Below are 24382 nucleotides of genomic sequence, written 5' to 3' on the forward strand. Positions count from 1 at the left end.
CCCATGTAGCTGCATCACTGTCCCGTTTGCAGGAGCATTGGCTGGTTAGGGAGATCCTCAGATCAGTGAAAAATCAGAGGAGGGCTGTGCTTTTGCTGCACAGAGCTCCAATGCAGTTCTGACCGTATTCTAGTAAGGGGTGCAGACAACCCCTCCTCCTACCCACTTTTGGGACCAACTCCACCCACTTCCAGACCTGGCCCTGCCCCTCCTCACCTCTTGTCACGCCCACAAACATAAATGCCCCCATTTGGACATCTGAAATGTGTATGTTGTTAGGGTGACCACGTCAGCCATTCTTTTCTAGAACACATATATTTGTATTTATAAGGTAAATCGAATATATTCTTCTTCTAAACACCAAAGCAGTTACATAAATATTTACTAACTCATCACAATGTAACATAAAAAGTCTTGCTGAATCCCCAGGCCCCAGCAGCTTCTCCAACCTCATGAATCTGGGGAGGTATGGGATATTGCGAATTGTCACTTGTATTTAAGCAGATATTCCAATTGAGAAAAGCATCAATGGTTATGCTGAAATATCATTAACCATGAATTACGCATTATACAGGGCCAGTTCAGTCTTTCTTGCTGGAGAAACTTGCCAGTTTTATAGTGAATGGTGAAGCGAGGGAGTTCAAACCACAACTCCTCGTTTAGTGAATAAGCCCCGGTGTTGTAGGTCGCATTCCTGATATTTTAATGTTAGGATAACACCCTGATTTGGGCGCAAGTGCCCATACAGTACAGTAATAATTGCCTCCTGTTGCCGGCACTCCTCGCCGTCCTGTGTGATATGTATTCCCCGCACGCAGCAACACAGGGAATCCTGTGAATGAATAACTACCTCATAGCTTAGTTACTTGCCCAACTCGTTGCCGTTGCTATGGGAACGGTGAAGTAGGAGAGGTTAGGGGCGTGCCCAGCAGAGTTCCCGGCATGCTGCGCGGCTCCGACCGGCTTCCCCTCTGTGTTTGCTCCTCCCCTTCTCCTGACAGTGACCATGGCGCCGGTGTACAGCAAGTACCTGACTGTCCGCAACTCCTCGGCGGCCGGGGCGGCGCTCTTTGTGCTTTACCTGCTGAGCAAGCGGAGGTGAGAGAGCGGGTGTCAGGCCATTACTAGGGCTTTGCGTATGAGAATGACTCTGTGGGCCAGCCAGTCATCGTCACTGAGGGGCATCTGAGGCCCGGGGTGGGGGGGACAATCCGAGCGTAAACTCCGTGCTGTGAGAATGTAGCTCGGACTTCACACGCCCAGCTCTCCTGCATGGAGGGAGATGTACTTCGCGCCATAAATGCTGTGCGAGTTACCTGCCAGTGGCAGGTGTACCATGGCCTCAGATGGCGGAACCTTCACCCGCATCATGGCGAGCATCCTGTGCACCTGTATTACATGTAATGCCTCCTTCACGAAATGAATGTATTCCTGTGTAAAGCAGCGGAATTCTGCACCTGCTAATATCTACAGTTATTAGAGTTTGTCAGGTGTTTCAGGCATATATAAGCCTCAGCCTTCTAGGCTAGTGTCTCTTAAGGGTTAAATCTGACACATTATGCAGCTTGTTTTCCACTCAGGTACCCTTTGGAAGTTATTTAGATCAGTTGCGATAAAGTTCCACAGCTTGTCATTCTGTACCAAAGTACAAAGGTAGAAATACAACCTCTAAAGATCAAATATTCAACATAAAGAGGGGGAAAAAGCATCCATTTTTCTCCAAGATCTTTTCTTTCTAATTGTGATCTCAAATCAATGTAAAAATGTGATTTTTTTAAAAAAAAAGAATATTGCGAATGTTTTAAAATGTTACCCATTGCTGGCTTAGTCCACGTGTTAACTCGCCTTCTTTAATGACTTCTGGATATGATCTGCATGTTTAACGTTCTTAAGAAGTTTTGTGACCCTAAAAACTCCATTACTCATACTAGGTCACAGTTACTCCTGCTTCAGGACCATCCGGATGCTGTAAACTTACAGCCCACAGCATCCGCAGCATGTGCGCCTGATATTATCAACACTGAGGTGATAAGCAAAACTGCACAAGCTTGCTTTTTAAGTTAGTTGGAACATACGTTTTACATTTCTAAGAGGGTGATTGATACGTGGAACAGCATCCCAGCTGGAGTGGGATAGGCATAAACCTGTACTGAATCTACAATGAGACCAAGATGGATTAAGACTTAAAAGCAGGCAGACAAGATCCATTCAGCCGTCTTACCTGCCAACAAACTCTGTGTTTTCTACGTAAACGAATAAGAGTACGTAATGAATCAGGGTATATAACAGTGTGTGGTAACAATATTCACATTATTCATTATCATGCCTGACTTTGCAGTATTCTTTATTTTCTATAGCTTGTGAATAACAGGAAAGGGAATGTTTGGAGAAATGCTGTATTATAGTGGGGTCCACGGTTTATGTTTATGTTAGAGGTCTTTTGTTATGCTTTAAAAGTTACTTCATAATGTAAAACCACGTGCACTGTATTCTGTGTTCCATTCTCTGGTGACATAACCATATAACAGAGAGCAGGTAATGGCAAGCTTCTGTTATCTTAACTACCTAATACATAACGTTCTATCTCTAACTATAAAATATCAGGTAAAATATGGCAGCCGAGGAAAGGCTCTGATCCAATATGTCTAGGATTCCTCTGTAATATGCCGTTAGTGAAATCCGCATAACGCTGTGCACCATGCGCGGGCGCAGGCTGAGAAGCTGGAGTTCCGGACGTAACCTTTGCACTATTTGTAACAGAGTCATCAGATTTACACTGAGGCTTGGTCTTGTAAGCTTGTACTGCTTTTACCTCGGCCTTTTACCTACTTTTTACTTTACGTAGAGAAAAGGCTGATTCACAGCCACCATTTATATTGTGCGTCTCAGGCTGTTGGGTAACCTATTTCACTCCTGATAAAAAGCTAAGGCCAGTAGGATATATCTGGCTGATCTGAAAGGCCTTTTTATTTGTATTATAAATTATATTTGTGTTATTTTACAAAATTGGATAAATTATTTAGTTTAGTGTTTTTTTATTTTTATATAAAGCAGATCTGAATTCCCTACCTAACCAGTTCACTTGGTTTGACATAGTTTATTTCTCCTCTTACCCCGTGTCGCAAAGCATATTGCAGAACTTATTACAAAACCTGTGTTTCAAGTGTTACCTGTTTTGTTGTTTTGTCCTCTTTCCCTAATGTACGTTGTAACTTTAAGGGAGAACTGAGCAGCTAAGCAGCTTTTTGAGATGGAAAGATTTAGAAAATAGGGTTCTTAGTATCGTAGCGGAGAACGAAACAAAGGCTTTAGTATGTCGGGGAACAGTGACAATGTTGTCTGCACTGGAGGCCGACTCTGTGGCCGTCAGCAAATCAGCCCTGGGGTTGTGTGTAAAGTGCAGTGATTTGAGGGATACAATATTGTAAAGTGAATGTTGCTACCGTGTTTCCCCGATAGTAAGACGTATCGGGGGTTTCAGAGGGGTCGGCTAATATAAGCCGTACCCCGAAAGTAAGACATATGTCTTACTTTCGGGGAAACACGGGGGATTTGCCGGGTCCGCCACTCTAAGGGGCCGGGAAGTCCCCACCAAGGCCGGCCTTACGTGTCTGCGGCCGCACAGGATTTAAATTAAAACATCGGGGTTTTTTTTTAACTTTATTTAACATCCTCCATGTTAAATAAAGTTTTTTTAACTTTATTTAACATGGAGGATGTTAAATAAAGTTGAAAAAAACCCCCGATGTTTTTATTTAAACCCTGTGCGGCCGCAGACCCCTAAGGCCGGCCCCTTAGAGCAGGGCCGACCTTTGGGGTGTGCGACCGCACAGGGCGCCACACTCCAGGGGGTGCCAACCTGCGGCACCCGGCACCCCTCCAGAGACGGACAGTAATGTCCGCCGCTGGAGGAGCAGGCTCGCAAGGGAGCGGTATCGGAGGTCTTTAACAGACCTCCGGCTCCCTTGAGTGATTTTAAGCCGGGTTCAACCCGGCTTAAAATCACTCAAGGGAGCCGGAGGTCTGTTAATGACCTCCGATACCGCTCCCTTGTGATCTGCGCGGCAACAGCTGTTGTGCGCCGGGGTTTCTTGTCAGATCCCGGCGCACAACACTGAAGCCGCGCCCACCGCTGTCCGTGCCCTCTGAACCAGGAAGAAGACAGAACTGAAGAAGAGGAGCGAAGAGGAGGAAAAGAAGCTGAAAGAAGAAAGGAAAGGTAGGAAAGAATTAAGTGAGAGTGGATTGGTGTATATGTGTGTGGATTGGTGTATATGTGTGTGGATTGGTATATGTGTGTGGATTAGTGTATACGTGTGTGGATTTGTGTATATGTGTGTGGATTGGTATACGTGTGGATTGGTAGGTGTGTTGATTGGTAAGTGTGTGAGAGTGATGGGTGTTATGCTGTACCATTTCCAATGTCTTTTTCATGATCTAATTATGCTCTAAAAGTACATCATAACTCCCATCACTCTCAATTTTTTCCCAATATAAGACATACCCCGAAAGTAAGACATAGTGGGGCTTTTAGGGATAAAAAGAAAGTAAGACACTGTCTTACTTTCGGGGAAACACGGTATATGCATTGATACATTGTATATGTTGTTTAAACATTGTATATATCCTGTCATCCTCTCTCAATTACTGCGAGAAAGTTTCTGCAATGTCTCCCAGTTACAGATTATACATATGTTCAGTATGGTTTTAGGCTTCTGATATCTTTTCGATATGCTTTCCTAACGAAGCAGATGATTTCGCCCTATTGTTGCTATATATTAGGTATTACAGTTATAATATCTCTGTAGCGCTCTGAGCTGGTAAATCATACCATGTATTTCACTATTGCTGGTCCCTCAGTATTTTTTTTTTTAACCTGAAAGACTTTAAAGACAGCCACGACATGGGCTGCATGCCGATCCGTTAACTGACTGACTGGCTTGGTGCTTGTAACTTCTAGCAAATAGATGATCTATCGCTGGGCTACGTATCTTGCTATCTGAATATCTTTGACAGGTCAATGTCCCAGTGTGTTTCTTGTAATGTTAACGCGCATGTTGGTGATGCCAAAGGTTTCACAAGGCAAAGGTTAAAAGCACATTAAACCCAGAAATCGCTAGTAATACTAGAAAGCTCGGCCAAAAGTCACACCACTTCCTTAAGGCTAGGTTTCCACTTGGGTTTTTGTCTGGCGTTTTTTTCTTGATGAAAAACGCCAGGAAAACTGCCACTGCATTTACCTGCGTTTTGGCGTTTTTTCTGCAGTTTTTTCTGGCGTTTTAGCCTTTCTGTGGAAATTGCTTTTTTTGACCTTAGGCAGTTTTTCCAGCCTTTACAAGTTAGAAGTTTCACCCAGCTAAAAGGGATTAGGATAAATGGCAAGTATCTGCCCTCTCCTGATGTCATTTACTTGGTAGACCCTTTTGTCTCTTTTCTGTGGTTTGTAAGGCATGCTTTATTCCGAATGTCTGCTCCTCTGGGAAGATTGGCCCCAAATGATGGTGCAAATTGTTTACTGTTGCTTTTGGCACACAGGATCCGGTCGCATATGTTTGTTTGTAATGGCATGTTTGTTCCAAATGGTGTAAAATTCAATATGAACCAGTCCAGGACTTTGTTTTGTGTGAAACTGTTTGTTTTCAGCCTATTTCTCGTAGGACACACAGATACTGGGTCCATCCTCTGCATTGTAACTGTGGAAAAAACGCCACAAAAAACGCCAAGACAATAAACCCACATGGCTTTTTCATGGCGTTTTTTCTCTCCCATAGACTTCTATTGGAGAAAAACGCCATGATTTCCTTGCAAATAACGCCAGAGTGTGAACATGCTGCGATTTTGAAAAACTGCCACAGAGCCCAAAAAAGCAGAAAAACGCCAAAGAGGACTGAAAAAACGCCAGACAGAAAAACGCCAAGTGGAAATGGCATTTTGCGATTTCCTATTGAAGAACAGCTAACATCTGGCTGCAGCCGTTTTTCACTAAAAAAACCCCAGGTGGCGCTATTGGCGTTTTTAGCAAAAAAAAAACAAGTGGAAATCTAGCCTAAGAATTCTATTGTTATAAATAATTTTGGTTCACATTATTGTTGGAGATATGCGCCGTTTCCACTTACTACAGTTGATGCATCTCAGAGATGTTATCGTTAGTTAATTAAAGTGGCACATGGAGTGTTAAGCCTCGCAGCCTTCACATTACCAAAAATCTGTGTGTTGTGATTTCGTGTTCAATGTTTAGTTTATTTCATTAACACGTGTGTGGCGATGCTCTAACATTACCCCCTATGCCTGTCATTTAAAGGCATCTTTCAAGCGGTCCATTAATTACATCTGGAATAAATGTATTCAGATTGGACTAATATATTCTATCTATCTATCTATCTATCTATCTATCTATCTATATATATCGTTTGAGCAGGGCCTTTCTCACCTGTTTCTGTAAGTCAAATTGTTTGATGTCCTGTCTACCCATTGTACAGCGCTGCGGGATTTGATATACATAAAACAATAAATAATAATCATCACATTACACATTCCAAGTCTTTTTTTACAGTCTTCATTTGTCATCCTGAGTATTTTTTATTATCATTAATAGAATGTTTTATTGATTTGGTTCAGAGCAATCTTTAAAGGCCCCCCAAAAGATGTTCAGAACCTTAAACCTAATAGGGGATTTATCAAAGCTCTGATTATGCTATTTGGGGCATAAGAGACATTTCATATGGCGTTTCTCGCTGTACACCGTGCCTGTAGAAAGGCCTTGGAGCGCATGTGGAAGGACTTAGTTGCTTCAGTTGTTATATAACATATTGCTGCATTTTATTTATTTAGTCTACCTTTCAGAGACACTCCCAGCTACAAAAGCTTAATAGCGAACCCTCCTTTATGCTCTTATACCAACACGTTGGTGACCTGTTGGGTAAACTGCTCAAATTAAAATGATCATCCAACCAAAAACAATTATACATTTGGCAACACTATTGTTTGATTAGGTTTTGAAAGTTAATGGCAACAATTAAAATCTGAAAGGTGGCGTCGTGTTATATTCACCTATGTGCAAGAGTCCGTATACATAGCCAATGTATAGGTGAAGAATGTTTGACTTCAGGTGGGTTTGCATTGCGGAATGTGTAATGCTGTTCAGTCATTCAGATGACCCCCAGCTAAACTGACCTTTTGCACAATGTAGTGATTTATTGCAAGCAGGGTCAGCCCCAATCATTCCGATTTTATAAATAGGAACCGTACATTATTGCAGATAGTATGCTCTGTAATGACATATACGTTTTACATTATAATGCTCCTGTTATATAGACTTCATGATAAAAGTTTTAGGGTACTGAGGTGTTCTGGTGTATTGCCTGTTTCCAGATTTAATTTCATATCCCGGTGATTTTCTTTAGTGAGGCTTTAGCCTAGATTGTAAGCTCCTTTGAGCAGGGCCCTCCTCACCTGTTGTCTCTGTAAGTGAATTTGTTATGTTACATGCTTGTTATGTCCTGTCTACCCATTGTACAGCGCTACGGAATGGCCTACCATTGATAGCGCATAAGCTGTAGCCCTACTGTTCTTCAAAAGTATTAAACAGGGATAGTCTAAAATACAGAATTTAAGGTATTTGTTGATAAATGAAGAGGTTTAATTGCTCTTTAAAGGCTTGATTCATGGTCCTTGTTAAGGTGGAGGTGTGCTTGGGTCTTTTTGAATTCCCAGTGCAATAGGAACGTGCCCGGAGATTTTCTTTTATTTAATGGACTTTGATTGTCTCCATTGTTGAGTGGGTCAGAGGTAGATTCACATTGGGGTATAAGTAGGTGAAAGAGCAGTGGCGTGATAGTTTAGTATTGTAAGGTGGGTGAGGCCTGTTAACAGTGCATTATAGCGTTCTGCATTCCTATACATTACCTCTGTGAATGAACTAGTTTACCATGTTCATCGCTCCATTTTTCTAATTGGTTCTTAAACCAATCCTTATTCTACAAGTAAAGGGACCGTGTAATATCTCATACTGCCCCACTAAAGAAGAATATCTATATTGATGTATTCAGTAAGTACTTTAACTCGCATTCCATAGTTTCTGCAGAATCCTTACATCTCCTTCGTCCGCTGAGCAGGTTTTGCACCAGTGCTGAAGCTCGGTGGCACGGATGCATAAAACCGGTTCTAATAAATTCTTCCATGCATCTGGAAAAAGTCTTAAAGCCGACACTCAGCTAACATGTACATTAAAGTGTTTAATAAATTTAAATGTTTCCATACTTTGAGATATTCGTTGTTAAATGTTCTGTGTTTTTCAACTGAAAATGTGGGGTTTGGGAAAAGTCACAAACTCTCTTTAAGATGTGGTAGGGGAACGTCGCAGGCACTGGTTTACACGCGTACAGGGCTTGGTAGGTTCTAGGACATTAACACCCATATTGTTAGCCAGGGCTAAATTATTTTTTGTAAAAATACCTTTGTTTCATGCAGTTCTGTATAAGAAAGTGGCTTACCATGTTTTCTTCTTTTTTTTTTTGTTTGTTCAAGGCGGAAGAGCGGCAAGATACCGGTACAGAACAATGAGGTGATTAGATTTTTATGATGTAATCGTAAAAATATTCTTGTAATATTTACCAATCCAAAGATCGCATCTGTGTATCCGTGACTTAAGCTGCGAATGTTTGTAAAATAAAGTTAAGAAATACAGAATTTGCCTCTTGATTGTTGCATAAGTTATAAATTGTGTATCATTTCTCAAGTGATTAATAATTGTGCAATTAATTAAAGCGGTTCCTTAATTTTTTTTGAACAAATAATTTCTTGAAAGAGTTTCGAATTAGAAATTGCTTAATATATCACACTTTTAATTAGATGATTTCTATGTGGGGGAAAAAGATGTTTATCATCCAAGTTTGTAACTTTACATTGTCTTTTGCAGAAAGATGGAAAAAAGGAAAAAGCTGTGGTGGACAGAGTTTTCTTTATGCGGATTGGACGGATCCTGAGAATATTAGTGCCCAAAGCCTTCTCAAAAGAGGTGAAGTATAGAGGCTGTGGTCCAAGATTTCACGCTGAACACTTCTTAAATCCTAGGAACTGGGGGTCATGGATCGAGGGAAATGCATTGGTATAGATTCAGCTTAATCCTGATATGCATTTTTATGGGAAGAACATGGTAATAAAACATTGTTAAATAGTATGTTGCGTATGATGGCACGGGTGTCCTTTCAAGCTGTCTCCCAAAAACAAAAATTTGGCAGCACTTTCCAGTACTATGAGAATTATGGTGTCGCCTGTATGTGATATACTGTATGTGATAAGGCCATGGGTCACAGGAATAAAACGTTTGAAGGATGCAGCTATAAACGAAATATTTGTTTCCATTGCAGAGTGGCTATCTGCTGCTTATTGCTGTGATGCTGATTGCACGCACATACTGTGATATTTGGATGATACAGAATGGCACGTTTATTGAAAGGTAGGTATAAAATATATATATTTATTTATATATTTATATATATATATATATATATATATATATATCTCTGCAATCCCTGACAAGATACTAATTTCCAAAACCACTTAATGAAATGCTAAAAAACAATGTTAATCTTCTGACACACTTCTAGTACTCATAAGGTGAGCCTGTCATGGGGAATTAAATAAGGCTGCACTAAAAACAAGAAACATTTTTGTTTCTGTGTTGTGTCTGTTAATTTCCCTATAAATTGTCATCTGTATGCTTCCTACAGGTGAACTGGAAATCTTTTTTCCGTTTTGTACCTTTGCTGGTAAAATATACGGATCAAATTGTCCTTTATAAACATCAAGCTGTATTGTTTCCCCTATCTTTTAAATTTCAGAAAAACAATAGGTTTGAATATTTTGTGTAATTTTGGTTCAAACTGATAAAGAACAAGATAAGGTGTCCTTACGGCTGCCATACATTTAAAAGCAGTGGTAGCAAGAAGTGAGAAATTATTATTCATTATTCAGGGACAAGGGCCAACCCAACTTTTCATATGACAATCCCACTGGGCTTGCCCCCTATAGAATACGAAGAGAAAACAGTCCAAGTGTTTAACTACCCATAGGCACATTTCTAATTTGTCTGATAACCAGCTGGGCCAAGCAAACATAAGTAGCACTTATTTCATAAAGATGTTAAAGTCCCTACAACTACTTTTTTGTATGTTTGTTTAATTCCTAGTCTTTGAAAAAGTATTTCTCACTTCTTCTTGTTTCAGTGGAATCATAAGCAGAGATAAATCATTATTTCTGAAGTACTTTTTCAAGTATATAGCTGCCATTCCGCTGGTAAAATTTCGGCATTGCCCATCAGAACTGTGTGCAGCATGTGCAGTATTGTGTTTCTACCACATAGCTATATACTAGCTTTATATTAAATCCTGCATCTGCATCAATCAAAAGCCTTGTGTACGGATATTGCATTTCACTGATTTATCTTGTGCCTCTGTGAAAAGTATGCTATAACAGTACGCGCATGTGGTGGTTTGCAGTGCGATCATCGGCCGCAGCAGAAAAGATTTTAAGAGATACCTGTTCAACTTTATAGCCGCCATGCCTGCTGTAAGTGTTCTTGTGTTGCCTTTTTTCTTCTTAATCGAAAGATTAGGCATTGGGGGATATGTTAAGACATGGGTGCTTGGTAGCGGCTATATCACACGACCAGATTATATTTCTTAGAGCTGCTCGCTGCCAGACGCTTTTATAGTTCTTATACTTATCTAGTAAGCAAAAATGTTTGTTTTATATGTTTGTTTTCTTCTTTTGGCCACTTTAGCATGTCATGAGATGCACGTCTCTTAAAACATTCTGTCCGTATATTAAATAATTATCGTTAAGAGAACTTTAGTCCTCTTTATCACTACTTTGCGAAAGCTGTATGATCCGCCGGTAACTCATCCGGTTATATTTTCCCTTTTAAGAAAAGAGAACCCCCCCCCCCACAAAATAACATTTCTGACAAACTGTTGCAAGAGGCATGTTTTATGTAAATATATCGGGGGGGAGTCCTGTTTTCTGCTCCATCTGTTGAAAACAGGCATTTTTTTTTGTAAATACTGGTATATATTTTGTTTCCTGTACTGAAGCTGCATTGACTTTCTTCTTTGTTTACAGATCTCATTAGTAAATAACTTCTTGAAGTTCGGTCTTAATGAGCTGAAATTGTGCTTCCGTGAAAGACTTACTAAGTACTTATATGACGAATACTTGAAGTGAGTCCTCTTTCCTATTTATTTTATCTTCTACCCTGTGGATATATTTGTGCCAAGGAGACGTTGAGTTTGTAAGCTCAGAAGCTGAGTGAGAATATTGCATTTAAGCGTTTATATGTGATATGTAAATGTGTGTGTGTGTGTATGTATGTATATATATATGTATGTGTGTGTATATATATATATATATCTGTATGCAAATGGGAGTAGCCATGTTGACCTGAACCCTCTCCCCTTAATTTTTTCCTCTTCCCTTTTGGGAAGTACATGTAGGTCATGACATGCTGTCTAAGAGACAAAAAATAGAGGCCTACAAGGCAGAGAACTGTTCTGCCAGGTTTGCCACCTTTTGCCAGGGTTCTCGACTGGCTCTTATTTTTAAACCCCATATCTCCAAAAACAAAATCATACAAAGCAGGATCTATGGGCAATTTTTGTCATGGCTTTAATGATGGTAAAAACTGTAGGTAGGTGTGTGTGTATATGTATATGTATATATATATATATATATATATATATATATATTGTGTGTGTAGAAATGTTAGCTACAGCTAACATAGTCTTGAACAAGACTAAATAACTGGACATACAAGATGGATTGAATGGCTGCTACCTGCTGACAATTTCTACATTTGTAGATTTATTGTGTCTAGCAGCTACTGCTGTCTGTCTGCCATGTTTAAAGCTCCATTAGATGTATAAAATATCACATTTTATAATATGTTCCCCACATAGTTATTTTTTTTTTCTCTATTTAAGATCCTTTACCTATTACAAAATGGGCAACTTAGACAACAGGATAGCTAATGCAGATCAGCTGCTCACGCAAGATGTTGAAAGGTTTTGTAACAGCGTGGTGGACCTGTATTCAAACTTAAGCAAGGTGAGTTTCCTCAGGGCTCTTCTAGTTGTGAATGTTTTATTACATTTTATTTAGGTTGTGCTGGGTACTTCAAAAATAATGGCCCTTTATACTCTTACTGTATTCCGTTCACAAGGAAAATAATTATAAAGTGAATGTAGCTACCATTTATATTACCCATATATTACTTACACTGTGAGATTTACAGACAGGGGCCTCCTTTACAAATATATCCATAGCTATTGTACCCCAATAAAGAGGTCTGTAGACTGCTGTACTTTCATGACTATTACATTTTATATAGCACCAACAGATTTGGTAGAGCTGTTACAATAGGGTACTGTAAAAATAAATACAACTTACAAATGAACATACATTAAATATACTCGTACCAAAGCTTACAATCTTTTGGCTACACTTATTATACTTATTATATGCTGTTATTTATCAATAAAATGTACATACATGCATGCGCTGATCTTGTGAATAACATGTAATCATTTGCCATTATGGTCTGGATTTACCAAAGGTGCAGAGTTGAACAAAATACCATCTTTCCACGTTAACTAGTGGCTTGCTTTCTAATTATCGTAATCATTTCACATTATTGTCGCGAGTATGAAGAGTTGTTTTATTGCGAGTTTAATTTTTTATTTCTTTTCCGCAGCCATTTTTGGATATTGTTCTGTATATCGTCAAGCTGGCAAATGCTATTGGCGCTCAGGTATGTTTTTGTATGACTAGGGCTTCTTTAACAACACAAGCCACAAATATTGATAAATCCCTGTTGGATTGATAACTACTGGAAGAGTTTGACTGTGGTTATTGTTGCTGTGATATAACCAGGTTTTGAGCCTAAGAGACAATTGCTTATTTTCTCAATAAATAAATGAAGCTAATTTCAAAATTCTGCCCCTCCCCCATGTTATCTGAATTTTTCATAATGTAGAAAATCAGCCAGGACAAATCATTCTTGACATGCTGATATATAATTTTTTTACTTACATCAAAGTCCAAGCCTCAGTATTATAAGCTTATAAGTTTATGGTAGATGTTTTTTTTTTCTGCTATGTTATTATTTTTTTATTCTTTCAAGTAACCTGTTATTTTTTTTCTGCTCATGCATATAGGGACCAGCCAGCATGATGGCTTACCTACTAGTATCCGGCCTTTTCCTTACACGTCTCAGAAGGCCTATTGGTAAGATGACCGTAGCCGAGCAGCGGTATGAAGGGGAATACAGATATGTTAACTCCCGTCTCATCACCAATAGGTATGTACGTATGTGATCTTCTGGCTTCCTGTATTTTCAGATTTTATTTATTTTTTTAATTTTGCATCAAAGGTGATTTAGAAAAATGGGAACTGAATGTATTAAGTACATTTTTGATACAATTTAATTTTGAAATAATTGATATAACTATTATGTCCCGCTGCCAAATATGATGGTCGATAAATAAAACCTTGTACTTACAAGGAGCTTGGTATCTGTTGTGTAATTACATCATACTGATCGCTTCTCTTTTGTATTTATTTCTAGTGAAGAAATTGCCTTTTACAATGGAAATAAAAGGGAAAAGCAGACCATTCACACAGCTTTCAACAAACTGGTAAGGTGAACGTTGTATTGTAGATACAAATTGCAATCCTCAAGCGCCTCAGCACATCCTTGAATTCTTAGGGTAATATGACTATAAATTAAACAACAGATAACTGAAAGCATTAATTCAAAACCAATGAATGTCAAGTTCATCGGTCCCACAAATCTGGAGCCACTGTTAAGCTCTGCAGGCCGCTCCTCCATTTGTTGTACAGGCATATCTAGCGCTCCAGCTACATATTATAAACGCTGTTCTTTCTATTGTATTTAACGCACTTTTTGTTGTCATCAGGCGGAGCACCTGCACAGTTTTATTTTGTTCCGTTTCTCCATGGGTTTTGTAGACAGCATCATCGCCAAATGTAAGACATTCTTAAATCAAAATAAATGTTATCTAAAGGGCTCCATTTTGCTAGTAACTTGTGTTTCACTTCAGGCGGTCTGTTGTGCAATGGTGTGGGGCATCCAGCTTTATTAGAGCATAAATCTCCATGGGGCTTCCAAGAGATGCAACATTACAATGTGAACATGATGGTTTTTGGCTACTCACACCAGACAGGAGACCATCAGAAAATGTTACTGGCAATAATTATTTGCATGTCATACTTTAGTAATATTTTTATGTTTGCTATAGAAGATGGTGACAGTTTAGCATTATTATTGTTTTACTGTGGGATATAGGTAGGCTGAAGCAGTGGGAGACACTCTGTATGCCTGGGTCTCAGATGGCTTCATCTGCATATATCTGTGTAGTAGATTGCACCTGCAGTTTATTGATTTAAGTGGTCAGTGTCTATGCTGGCATTTAATGTCTGTGGTGTGCTTTTTGAATATTGCAGATCTAGCGACTGTGGTTGGTTACCTGGTTGTCAGCCGTCCGTTCCTCACCCCTAACCACCCGCGTCATCAGAGCAGCACTCACGCTGAGCTCCTTGAGGTGAGTGAAATAATGCTGGGATAAATGAAACTTAATCTTCCCTCCCTTCATCTCCACTCCACTACCTGAATTCTCTATCACCATTAACAACACGACTATCTCTCCTACTAAGCAGGCACAATGCCTTGGGGTCATCCTTGACTCTAACCTTTCCTTCATCCCTCACATTCAGTCCCTCGCCAGATCCTGCCGCTTGCACCTAAAAAAACATCTCTCGTATCCGCCCATTCCTCACCCAAGAACCCACAAAAACTTTGGTTCGTTCACTTATCATTTCCCGTCTTGACTACTGCAACACTCTGGTTGGCATTCCACTGTCTCGGCTCTCTCCTCTACAGTCTGTTCTAAATGCCGCTGTTAGGCTTATCTTCCTTGCACGTCACTCCTCTTCTGTGAAACTGGCTCCCAATTACGTTTAGAATTAAATTTAAAATCCTGGTACTGACGTATAAGGACATCCATAATACTGTTTCGCGATACATCTCTGCCCTCGTAAGAAAATACTCTCCTACTCTAACCCTACGTTCTTCCCATGGGCTAAGGCTCTCCTCCTCACTTATCACCTCTTCCTTTTCCCGTCTACAAGATTTCACTCGGGTTGCCCCATATCTCTGGAATCTACTCCAAGGAACCTTCCAACATTCAAGAAACATCTAAAAACCCACTTCTTCAGAGAAGCCGCACCATCTTAGCTGCTAGAACTTCCTTGTCATTGATACAACCACCACACTACATCTCACCCTTTCTCTGTGCCTTATGTTTGTCACCCCATTCCCTCTAGATTGTAAGCTTGCGAGCCGGGCTCTCTCCACCAAATGTATCGGTTTATCTTAGTCTGTCAATTCTCGTCTTGTCAGACCCCTTGAATTTATGTATTGTATTAAGCGCTGCGTAAACTGTTGGCGCTATATAAATAAAAGATAATAATAATAATGATATACTCTGCAGCCAAGCACGTTCTTAATGTTTAATGCTTTGCCTTGAAGGATTATTACCAGAGTGGAAGAATGCTGCTGCGGATGTCTCAGGCGTTGGGACGAATCGTCCTCGCAGGACGGGAAATGACAAGATTAGCAGGGTGAGTCAGCAGATATGTAAATTAAATGTACTGTTCATCATGTACAAGGTCAACCTATGTATATAAGATATATTTTATTGTACAGTGTAGTACTCAAGATGTTGAAATGCTTCATCTGGTCCGTTAGTAGTTATGCACCAGTTCTGTAAATAAGGGGTGACTTGACCTTGCCTAAGAGTTCAGTTCTCCGTGGCTTGGTTATGTATCTCACAGCAGTTTATGGAATGATAGATGTAGTAATATGTTTTGTGTCTCACCTTGTGAACCCACTGTTCCTGGCAGACATTATGACAGAGGGAACATTTTACATGCTTAAAGGATTATTCCTGGGAAAATTTAGGGTGTTAAAAACTTCAAGCATGGGTGAAGCTGCTACCTCCTAATAGGGTGTGTGTTTATATATCATGTAGTGACATTGAACTTTAAAGATCCTTAGTTATTGTGCTAATGTAACAATATAAGGTTGGAAGTGTAAGACATTAGGCAGGTGTATACAAGATTTGTATCTTGCTACATGAAGTCGTGGCTTTCTGATGGCATTTGTTCCCACTAATATATTCAAAGAGCTACTATTGCATTAGGTGATGCAGTGTCAGCCGGTTGTATCGATATATAAAATAAAAATGTTAGAATTTCTGTATGAATTAACCTCCTTACTTCTACAACTTCTGTCTTTATTTGTATATCTTCATGGAATCATTTGCCTCCCAGGTAGGCGGTTGTCATAAAATGTACTCTTGTTAAAATGTTTTAGAAATGGTAATTTGTTCCCATTTTTGTTTGGTTCCTAGATTCACAACCAGGATTACTGAATTAATGCAAGTGCTGAAGGATTTGAATCAAGGAAAATATGAACGTACTATGGTTAGCCAAGAAAAAGGTAACCACATGTTATATTTTCTATATTAATAGATTCATTGCTTTGCAGTAGTAAATACTAAAATGACTGGTTTTTTTTTAACCTGCAGAATCAGATGACTTTCAGAACCTCCCGTTAATACCTGGAAGTGGGAAAATTATCAATGCTGACAATATAATTAAGTATGTTTGGGTATGGTGAATAGTGTTTAATTAATCTTATTTAATGTACTTTTTTTCCCAACGTATACAGCCAAGACCCAGATCTTGTATGAATAAAGGATTTTTTTCCATAGTTTGAAATAAAATCCAGATTTTTCTTAATTACTACAATTTTAGCAGTTAACTGGCAAATCAAAATTGCACAAAGTGTATATTTTCATCTGTGCATTAGCTAGAAAATAGATGGCATAATGTATGGATAAAACGATATACTTGGTGCAGGAGAGGAAAAAATTCTTACGCCGTATTTGAAAATTACCCTGTAATCTACTAGTAGGACTTCACTTTCACCCATTTCACTGTTCCCATCCTCTCTCACAAGCCCCTCTATACCATGTATTTATTTTCTTTGTATTCACTTCTTACAATCCATTTCTATTTCAGGAACACGTCTCCTTTTTATAATCGTCACTTTTCCCCTTAATCACTCCCCCATGGCTTAAATTGGCCCCGCATGGGCATTGCTGTCGTGTGCACATTTCTTGAAGTGTCCAGGTCCCCCCGTTTGTCTTTGGACGCTTTTGTATCAAAGCATTTTATTTATAGTGAGCTACGTCTCGTGTTTTAATAAGATTAGGTCTCATGCTTATAAAGGATTAGTGGTCGTGTTACTCGGTACTGCCCATTAAACACAGAAAAATTAGCTTTGTGCCTTTTTTAAAAATTTTTTTTTAAATAAAGTGAAAACCTTTTTAGTTTGATGATCTCTGTAATGTGAAACACAATGGCAGTGGTTGTATGTTTTAAATATATAGAACATGTGTAACAACGACTAAGCCAGGTCCATAACCACAGCAAACAATTGGAATTATTAAATTCCATAAAACTATATGGCAGAACTGCATTGTAAACATCCATGTTAGAGAAACTTGTGTACTTTGTAATGAAAATATAGACATGCAACAAAAAGATGACTTCTATTTGTTTATAGATTTGATCATGTTCCACTAGCAACGCCAAACGGTGATATTTTGATCAGAGATCTGAACTTCGAGGTAAGCAGTCCAATGTTAACCAGGCTTACTCGTGCACTGCTTCACTATATAATGCCTCCTGTCAATGCATTCTTCCTTATATTTGCATTTATAGGTGAGATCTGGCGCCAATGTTCTTGTCTGTGGGCCAAACGGATGTGGCAAGAGCTCTCTTTTCCGGGTTTTAGGAGAGGTATGTTTTCATTGTATATTGAGAAGTTTCTGGAGATTTAGAAATACTAAAGGGCGTTATAGAGACCATGTGGCATTAATGTTGACAATAAAGCGTAGGTAAATGCTACGTAATATAACGCCCTAATTGTAGAAGTAAACATTTACATTTTGTTATTTATATGGAATAATATTTGAGCAATTTTACCTAAATATGTTTTATTCTGCAGCTGTGGCCTTTATTCGGTGGATGTCTGACCAAACCTGAACGAGGAAAATTATTTTATGTGCCCCAGGTAAATACTTCTGTTTATGTTTTGCCCAGCTGTCTCTGTTTATGTAGTGTGATCGCATTCCAGCACCTTTTGATTTGTAGAATCAATATATCCTGAGTTGTGGTGTCAGTAATTTGTTTGTAACACAATATCTTACATAGAGACCATATATGACTTTGGGGACGTTACGGGACCAAGTCATTTACCCAGACACTCCAGAAGACCAGAAACGTAAGGGTATTCCTGATAAGGTGAGAAGAACGGTCCAGTATGTTGAAACTTCTCTTCTAAACTTTATACACACTGAAATGACTTACTTGGCTGTATTTTTTTAAGTGGGTTAACACTCATCTTTGTTTTATATTCACTCCCCAGGTATTGAAGGAATACCTTGACAATGTGCAGCTGGGTCACATTTTGGAACGTGAAGGCGGCTGGGACATTGTTCAAGACTGGATGGATGTACTGAGTGGGGGCGAAAAGCAGAGGATGGCAGTACGTATTTGATCTTGGTTTTAATTTACAGACTACAGAATTCTGATTTTCTAGCATTGTATATGTGTCAGTTAATAGGCTGAGCTGGTGTGTTCAGTGGATGAGACACACTGCGATACTAGGATTACAGAGGAATTGGATTTAACTTTCAATATTCTGTTTTTGACCGCTAATAAATCCATCCAACTATTTCCGATTTGTACTTGCTCAACAATGGAGCTACGTAGACTCGCTGCTTGAGAGCTAAACTTATGCTTATTTTCCAGATGGCAAGATTATTTTACCATGTACCCCAGTTTGCCATTTTGGACGAGTGCACTAGTGCAGTTAGTGTGGATGTAGAAGGTTATATCTATGACCACTGCAGAAAGGTAAGTTATCGTCACCTACATACTGAACCTTGTCTGTCAGATTTACACTTCCCTCTGGATTTATAAGCACTAGTGAGCAGGACCTTCCACACCTTCTGTAAAATATTGTGGCAGTAAATATTAGTACTAAACACAGGGTGCCCAAGCAGTGCGGATTCCGCATACGCCCTAGTTCACACTAAGTGAAGGATGGCAGGCAGTTTATAATCGTGACGTTTATAAAGAAATGTCATAGAATGTGGACCTTATAAATTCTGTGACTCTTTTTGACGTGACTAAGCACCTTCATAGTCTGGGTTGTTGACAGAATTTTATCCACGGAAGCCATCCGGTGGTGGAAACTTTTTGTTGTCTTCGTGTTCCAAAATCAGTTGTTTAGACGTTGACCTGATCTTACAGGAACAAGTCCTACACACACTCCAGATTTTCATACAGTCTTCTAATGTATGTTGTCTCCAGCACGTCGCTTCTTTCAGCTCTGCTTCTTTTTCTTCTCCTCTTAGGTTGGAATAACTTTGTTCACGGTGTCACACAGAAAGTCCCTATGGAAGCACCACGAGGTAAATCTTTTAAACCTTTCATGAAAGCGCTGCTGAGTCTGCATAATTGTAATCAAAAATAATAATAATACCCTAGATCTCTAAATAAAACGATATGAAAAGGGCTTCTAGCATGAAAAGAAAATGTAGACTTCATGCGTTTAGTCAAGACATTGTATATCTTCATTATCCTTCTAGACAGATACGCCTGGCGACCACACTTCAACTGCTACTACTACTACTGCTACTACTACTACTAGAGACTTAGTGAATGTGTCCCTTTTGCTAAACACACATTCATAGTTCTTTACACTAAATACGTATATGTAACTATGCTTATGCATTAAATAAGCAATGCATATATGTTACAAACCCACCTTTTATTGTATACCTTGGGATTTATCTTCTCCTGCTCGCTGAATCTACATGATTATTCCTCCCCATTATGTTACCTTTACCCTGTATTGTTGATGATTGTTCATTTGTAAGGGTGGTTTGGGAGAAGGTTGAGAACTTTAGGACGTGGATACTGATTAGATAAAGCTGTCTCTGGCTCTCACAGATCTCCGCTTCCATGAGTTGGAAAGTTAAACACTGATTGCCAAACACAAAGCCTGTATTATGTTGCTACAAACTATGAAGGTTCCTTTTAAACAAAGTTTGCTGTGTGTTTTTTTAGTATAATAAAATCACAGTTGGCGTAATATTCAGATTTTGCTTACATCTTTGGGGGTGTATTCAACAAACGCTTTCTCTGCATTGCCTTGGTATTGTGTATTAAAAAGCTCCATAGGGCTTCTCCATGAAGACCTACAGAGTTTTCTTTTTAATACACGCGGATACCAAATCATTTTAATAATTCTCTCAGATTTATTCACTAAATGGAGAGCTGTGCTTTCAACTCCTTGACTATGCATTCAAAATGCCCATCCCAATAAATCTTCATTGCAGGTCCTGTATAATGTATAGTTCAGGGCTTGACAAATTTGTTGTGAATCTAGGCGCCAGGTAAAAAAGTTAGGAGCCAGGATTTTTTTAAACTAACAGTTGGTCAGGAGTTATCTGATCATCATCAGCCCACTTACTAAACTCACAGCATTTGACCTGGAAGCACCCTGGACTTTCAGGTCAGTGCTGTTTTTTTTTTTAATTATTATTATTTTTTTTAACCCTTTCAATGCTGTTGTTCCATTGGAGCACAGCATTGACTGATATTTAGTCCACACAAGCTTGTGGGGACAAATGTTAACCCCTGCAATGCCACGAATGTGTCATACACAATTGTGGCGTTAAAGGGGTTAACGCTGCACTGTCGCTCTCAGGGAGCGATCAGGCAGCAGGGGGGTGTTGGGGCTGCTCTCCACACTCATGGGGAGACCAAAGAACCCTCTCCCCTGTCCCTGAAGCTGCCTCTGGCAGCTGGGACTCAATTGCTGGTCAATAGACCAGCCACTGCAGGGGGAGTCTCTGATAACTGCTGTAGGCTTCCATGCCTACAGGAATCATCAAAGGGCTTGTGGGGGCTCGTTTTTGCTGTTGCTGGTCTGCCTGGGCTTCCAGGCAGACCACCAGCAGCAGAGCCCCTTACAAAACGTGAATTAACCCCTAAATTGCAGCATTGAAGGGGTTAACGCTGCACTGTCGCTCTCATGGAGCGATCAGGCAGCAGGGGGGTGTTGTGTCAGGTCCCCACACTTGTGTGGGGACCCAATCAACACACAACCTCCTTCCCTGAAGCTGCCTGTGGAAGCTGAAAACGCGATTGCTGGTTTTGCAGCAACCGCGTTTTCAGCCTACAGGCTCACTCCGTGGGAGTGATCTCAGGCTCGGGGGCAGGCTCTGAGTGGCTGTGCTGTCTGCCCAGACTCCTGGGCAGACAGCAGCAGCAGCGCCCCTGTGTGGTGACTCAGCCTCTTACATCCACAATTTTTTCTGGATGTAAGAGGCTGACAAAACCTAGGCGCCAGGACAAAATTCTGTCGCCATGGCGACCTGGCACCTGGGATTTGTCGAGCCCTGGTATAGTTAAATCAGTAAGATGTTGCCAAAGTCTCTTCACCTATCACATTGTGCATTATACAGGCCCAGCTGAATGATTATCGGTGAATTAGTGAATAAATATTTGTGAACGAGTGAATCAATGTGTGTGTGTGATAGCATGGATGTGTAAGGGGGGGGCAAAGATGCCGCAGGCAGGCTGTTTTGGTGGCAAAGATGCCACAGGCAGGCTGTTTTGGGGGCAAAGATGCCACAGGCAGGATGTTTTGGGGGCAACAACCATCACATAAATCAATACCAAAGTGAAACCGTCCGTGGAAACCCCCGGGTGCGTGTGACAGAGCCTGTCCTGGTGTTTGGGTGTCAGTGTGGCAGAGCCTGTCCTGTTGTGTGTGTGTTTGGGTGTCGGTGTGACAGGGCCTGTCCTGGTGTGTGTTTGGGTGTTGGTGTGACAGGGCCTGTCCTGGTGTGTGTTTGGGTGTTGGTGTGACAGGGCCTGTCCTGGTGTGTGTGTGTGTGTTTGGGTGTCGGTGTGACAGGGCCTGTCCTGGTGTGTGTGTTTGGGTGTCGGTGTGACAGGGCCTGTCCTGGTGTGTGTGTTTGGGTGTCAGTGTGACAGGGCCTGTCCTGGTGTGTGTGTGTTTGGGTGTCGGCGTGACAGGGCCTGTCCTGGTGTGTGTTTGGGTGTCGGTGTGGCAGAGCCTGTCCTGGTGTGTGTGTGTGTATGGGTGTCGGTGTGACAGGGCCTGTCCTGGTGTGTGTTTGGGTGTTGGTGTGACAGGGCCTGTCCTGGTGTGTGTGTGTTTGGGTGTCGGTGTGACAGGGCCTGTCCTGGTGTGTGTGTGTTTGGGTGTCGGTTTGGCAGGGCCTGTCCTGGTGTGTGTGTGTATGGGTGTCGGTGTGGCAGAGCCTGTCCTGGTGTGTGTGTTTGGGTGTCGGTGTGGCAGAACCTGTCCTGGTGTGTGTGTGTATGGGTGTCGGTGTTGAAGAGCCTGTCCTATTGTGTGTGTTGGTGTCCATGTGGCAGAGCCTGTCCTGGTGTGTGTACAAACACAGAAAAGAATCCCAGCACTCCAATCTGCTAACACACACACATAATAATATTAAATTTGTCAGAATTTGGTTTAACGAACAAAAAAGGGCTGCTCAGTCTTAAATGCCCGGGCCTATTTTTTGTTACAGTCCAGGCCTGGTGATACACGTGGTGTTTCTGACATTAGAACTACATTTTATTATTTCGCTCAGTAATATGGAAGTCACCGATTCATGTTTCTCCTCTCTCGCAGTACTACCTCCACATGGATGGCAGAGGAAACTATGAGTTCAAGCAGATCACAGATGACACCATTGAATTCGGCTCTTAAGTGTTCTATGCTGATTATTATCAGAGTACACCGATTGCGGGGGAAATCGAAAGTAACTTGTGGCGAAATATAATGCAGTCTCTTTTTTTTTAACAGATTATTGTTTAATCCTAAACAATTCATGTGTAATTTAGAAAACTGACAATTGTGCATTTATCTGTTTAATAATCAACACCAATACTACTATAACATTGAAAGTTCAGGGTATAAATCAGTGAATTTGGTTTATATGGTAGAAATCAACTACTGTGACTTTTCTAGCCAGGAGAAAGGTGTGTCCCGTTTTCCTTGAAGTTTAGTCCCAACAAATGCTATAATTTCATTGTTTTCCCTAAGAATGGCCGTAGGATCGTAGGTGACTGTGTCACTTCTTGTTTTGCACTAGATACCGCTGGCTAGACTAGAGGATCCCCTAATCACCCGGCTCTGATGGGATACGCTGGGGCATTGCAGTTACTGTAACGGTTTTCCTTTTAAATTAATCTCAGGTTCAGTTTTTTATTTTTACGTTCAAAGATTCACTTTTTTGCACCTGACTAATCAGTTGGGTATCATAAATACTCAGCTTGCTCAGTAAAATCCCAGAGCGTTGGCACTTAGCCCAAAATAGAGCCACTTGACAGGTTCGTATGTCTCACTAGGTGTGCCGGTTGGACTGAGTTCATACATCATCAGATTTTATACGGTTCCCTGATAAAGATTTACATGTCCTTCCCAGTGATTTAAAATCTATTAATTTAAACTAATAGGATGACTTTTTACATTGTTAAATGGAGCAGTCTCAACTGGAATGTAAACCATGTATTGTAGATATGTGTTTTGGGGGGTTGAACAAATCATGTAACATAGAAATGCGCTTGATGAAGGCATGCACTGAGTATGCAATAAATTGGATGTGTGTAAATCATTCCCCAAAGTCTCTACTCTCTGCTTACTTAATGCCATCCTGGCAAATGGGTAAACATTCTGGGTAAAGTTTGATCCACAAACTTACTGCATTCACAAATCCGTACGGTTATTGTGGCCATAAAAGACTTCCCATGCCATGCTATGTAGAGACTCGGACCTTAAACAGTCCTTGGTCTGATTTTCCCCCAGTTATTGAAAAAACCTTTTCAAGTACCCTGTGTCGCCATGGATATTTATGAAGCATCCAAGGTAGTTAACAAAATGTGCAAAAATATCTTTCTCCTGAATACTCCACCACCATATTATACAGGTAAGGAAGCGAGTAGCTGCAACTTAACTACATGGATGAAATCCTATGAGTAAAGCCCTAGTATACACTCCTACCTTCCTACTGTAATAGGATACTTAATCATTATCCCATGGAAATCTGCAATGAAGTATTATATATTGCAAAATCACAGACATTTCACAAGTGGTGATTTCTGAAATATCATTTATCCAATTTATGTG

General features: G+C 40.3%; 1 protein-coding gene across 1 annotated transcript; it reads left to right on the top strand.

Annotated features, from left to right (window-relative positions):
* Positions 1-948: 948 nt before the first annotated feature.
* Positions 949-23870, top strand: ABCD3 (ATP binding cassette subfamily D member 3). The gene is made up of 23 exons (XM_053469040.1): positions 949-1098; positions 8527-8563; positions 8918-9016; positions 9369-9457; positions 10500-10569; positions 11122-11219; positions 11979-12102; positions 12749-12805; positions 13212-13354; positions 13622-13691; positions 13974-14043; positions 14521-14618; positions 15605-15696; positions 16488-16576; positions 16665-16737; positions 17708-17771; positions 17866-17943; positions 18152-18217; positions 18358-18447; positions 18572-18691; positions 18958-19062; positions 19566-19622; positions 22886-23870. Exons 1-23 carry the CDS (start codon positions 1007-1009, stop codon positions 22961-22963), a joined length of 1959 nt encoding a protein of 652 aa, XP_053325015.1. The 5' UTR covers positions 949-1006; the 3' UTR covers positions 22964-23870.
* Positions 23871-24382: the final 512 nt, after the last annotated feature.

The sequence above is a fragment of the Spea bombifrons genome, chromosome 6 (assembly GCF_027358695.1).
Source record: "Spea bombifrons isolate aSpeBom1 chromosome 6, aSpeBom1.2.pri, whole genome shotgun sequence".
NCBI lineage: Eukaryota > Metazoa > Chordata > Amphibia > Anura > Pelobatidae > Spea > Spea bombifrons.

What these genes read in the sequence shown, in the direction of transcription:
- ABCD3 (XM_053469040.1), top strand. Translation starts at nt 1,007, where the DNA reads ATGGCGCCGGTGTACAGCAAGTACCTGACTGTCCGCAACTCCTCGGCG. An exon ending in TACCGGTACAGAACAATGAG is followed by an intron (nt 8,564 to 8,917) that starts GTGATTAGATTT and finishes TGTCTTTTGCAG; the next exon opens with AAAGATGGAAAAAAGGAAAA. An exon ending in GAAATGACAAGATTAGCAGG is followed by an intron (nt 15,697 to 16,487) that starts GTGAGTCAGCAG and finishes TTTGGTTCCTAG; the next exon opens with ATTCACAACCAGGATTACTG.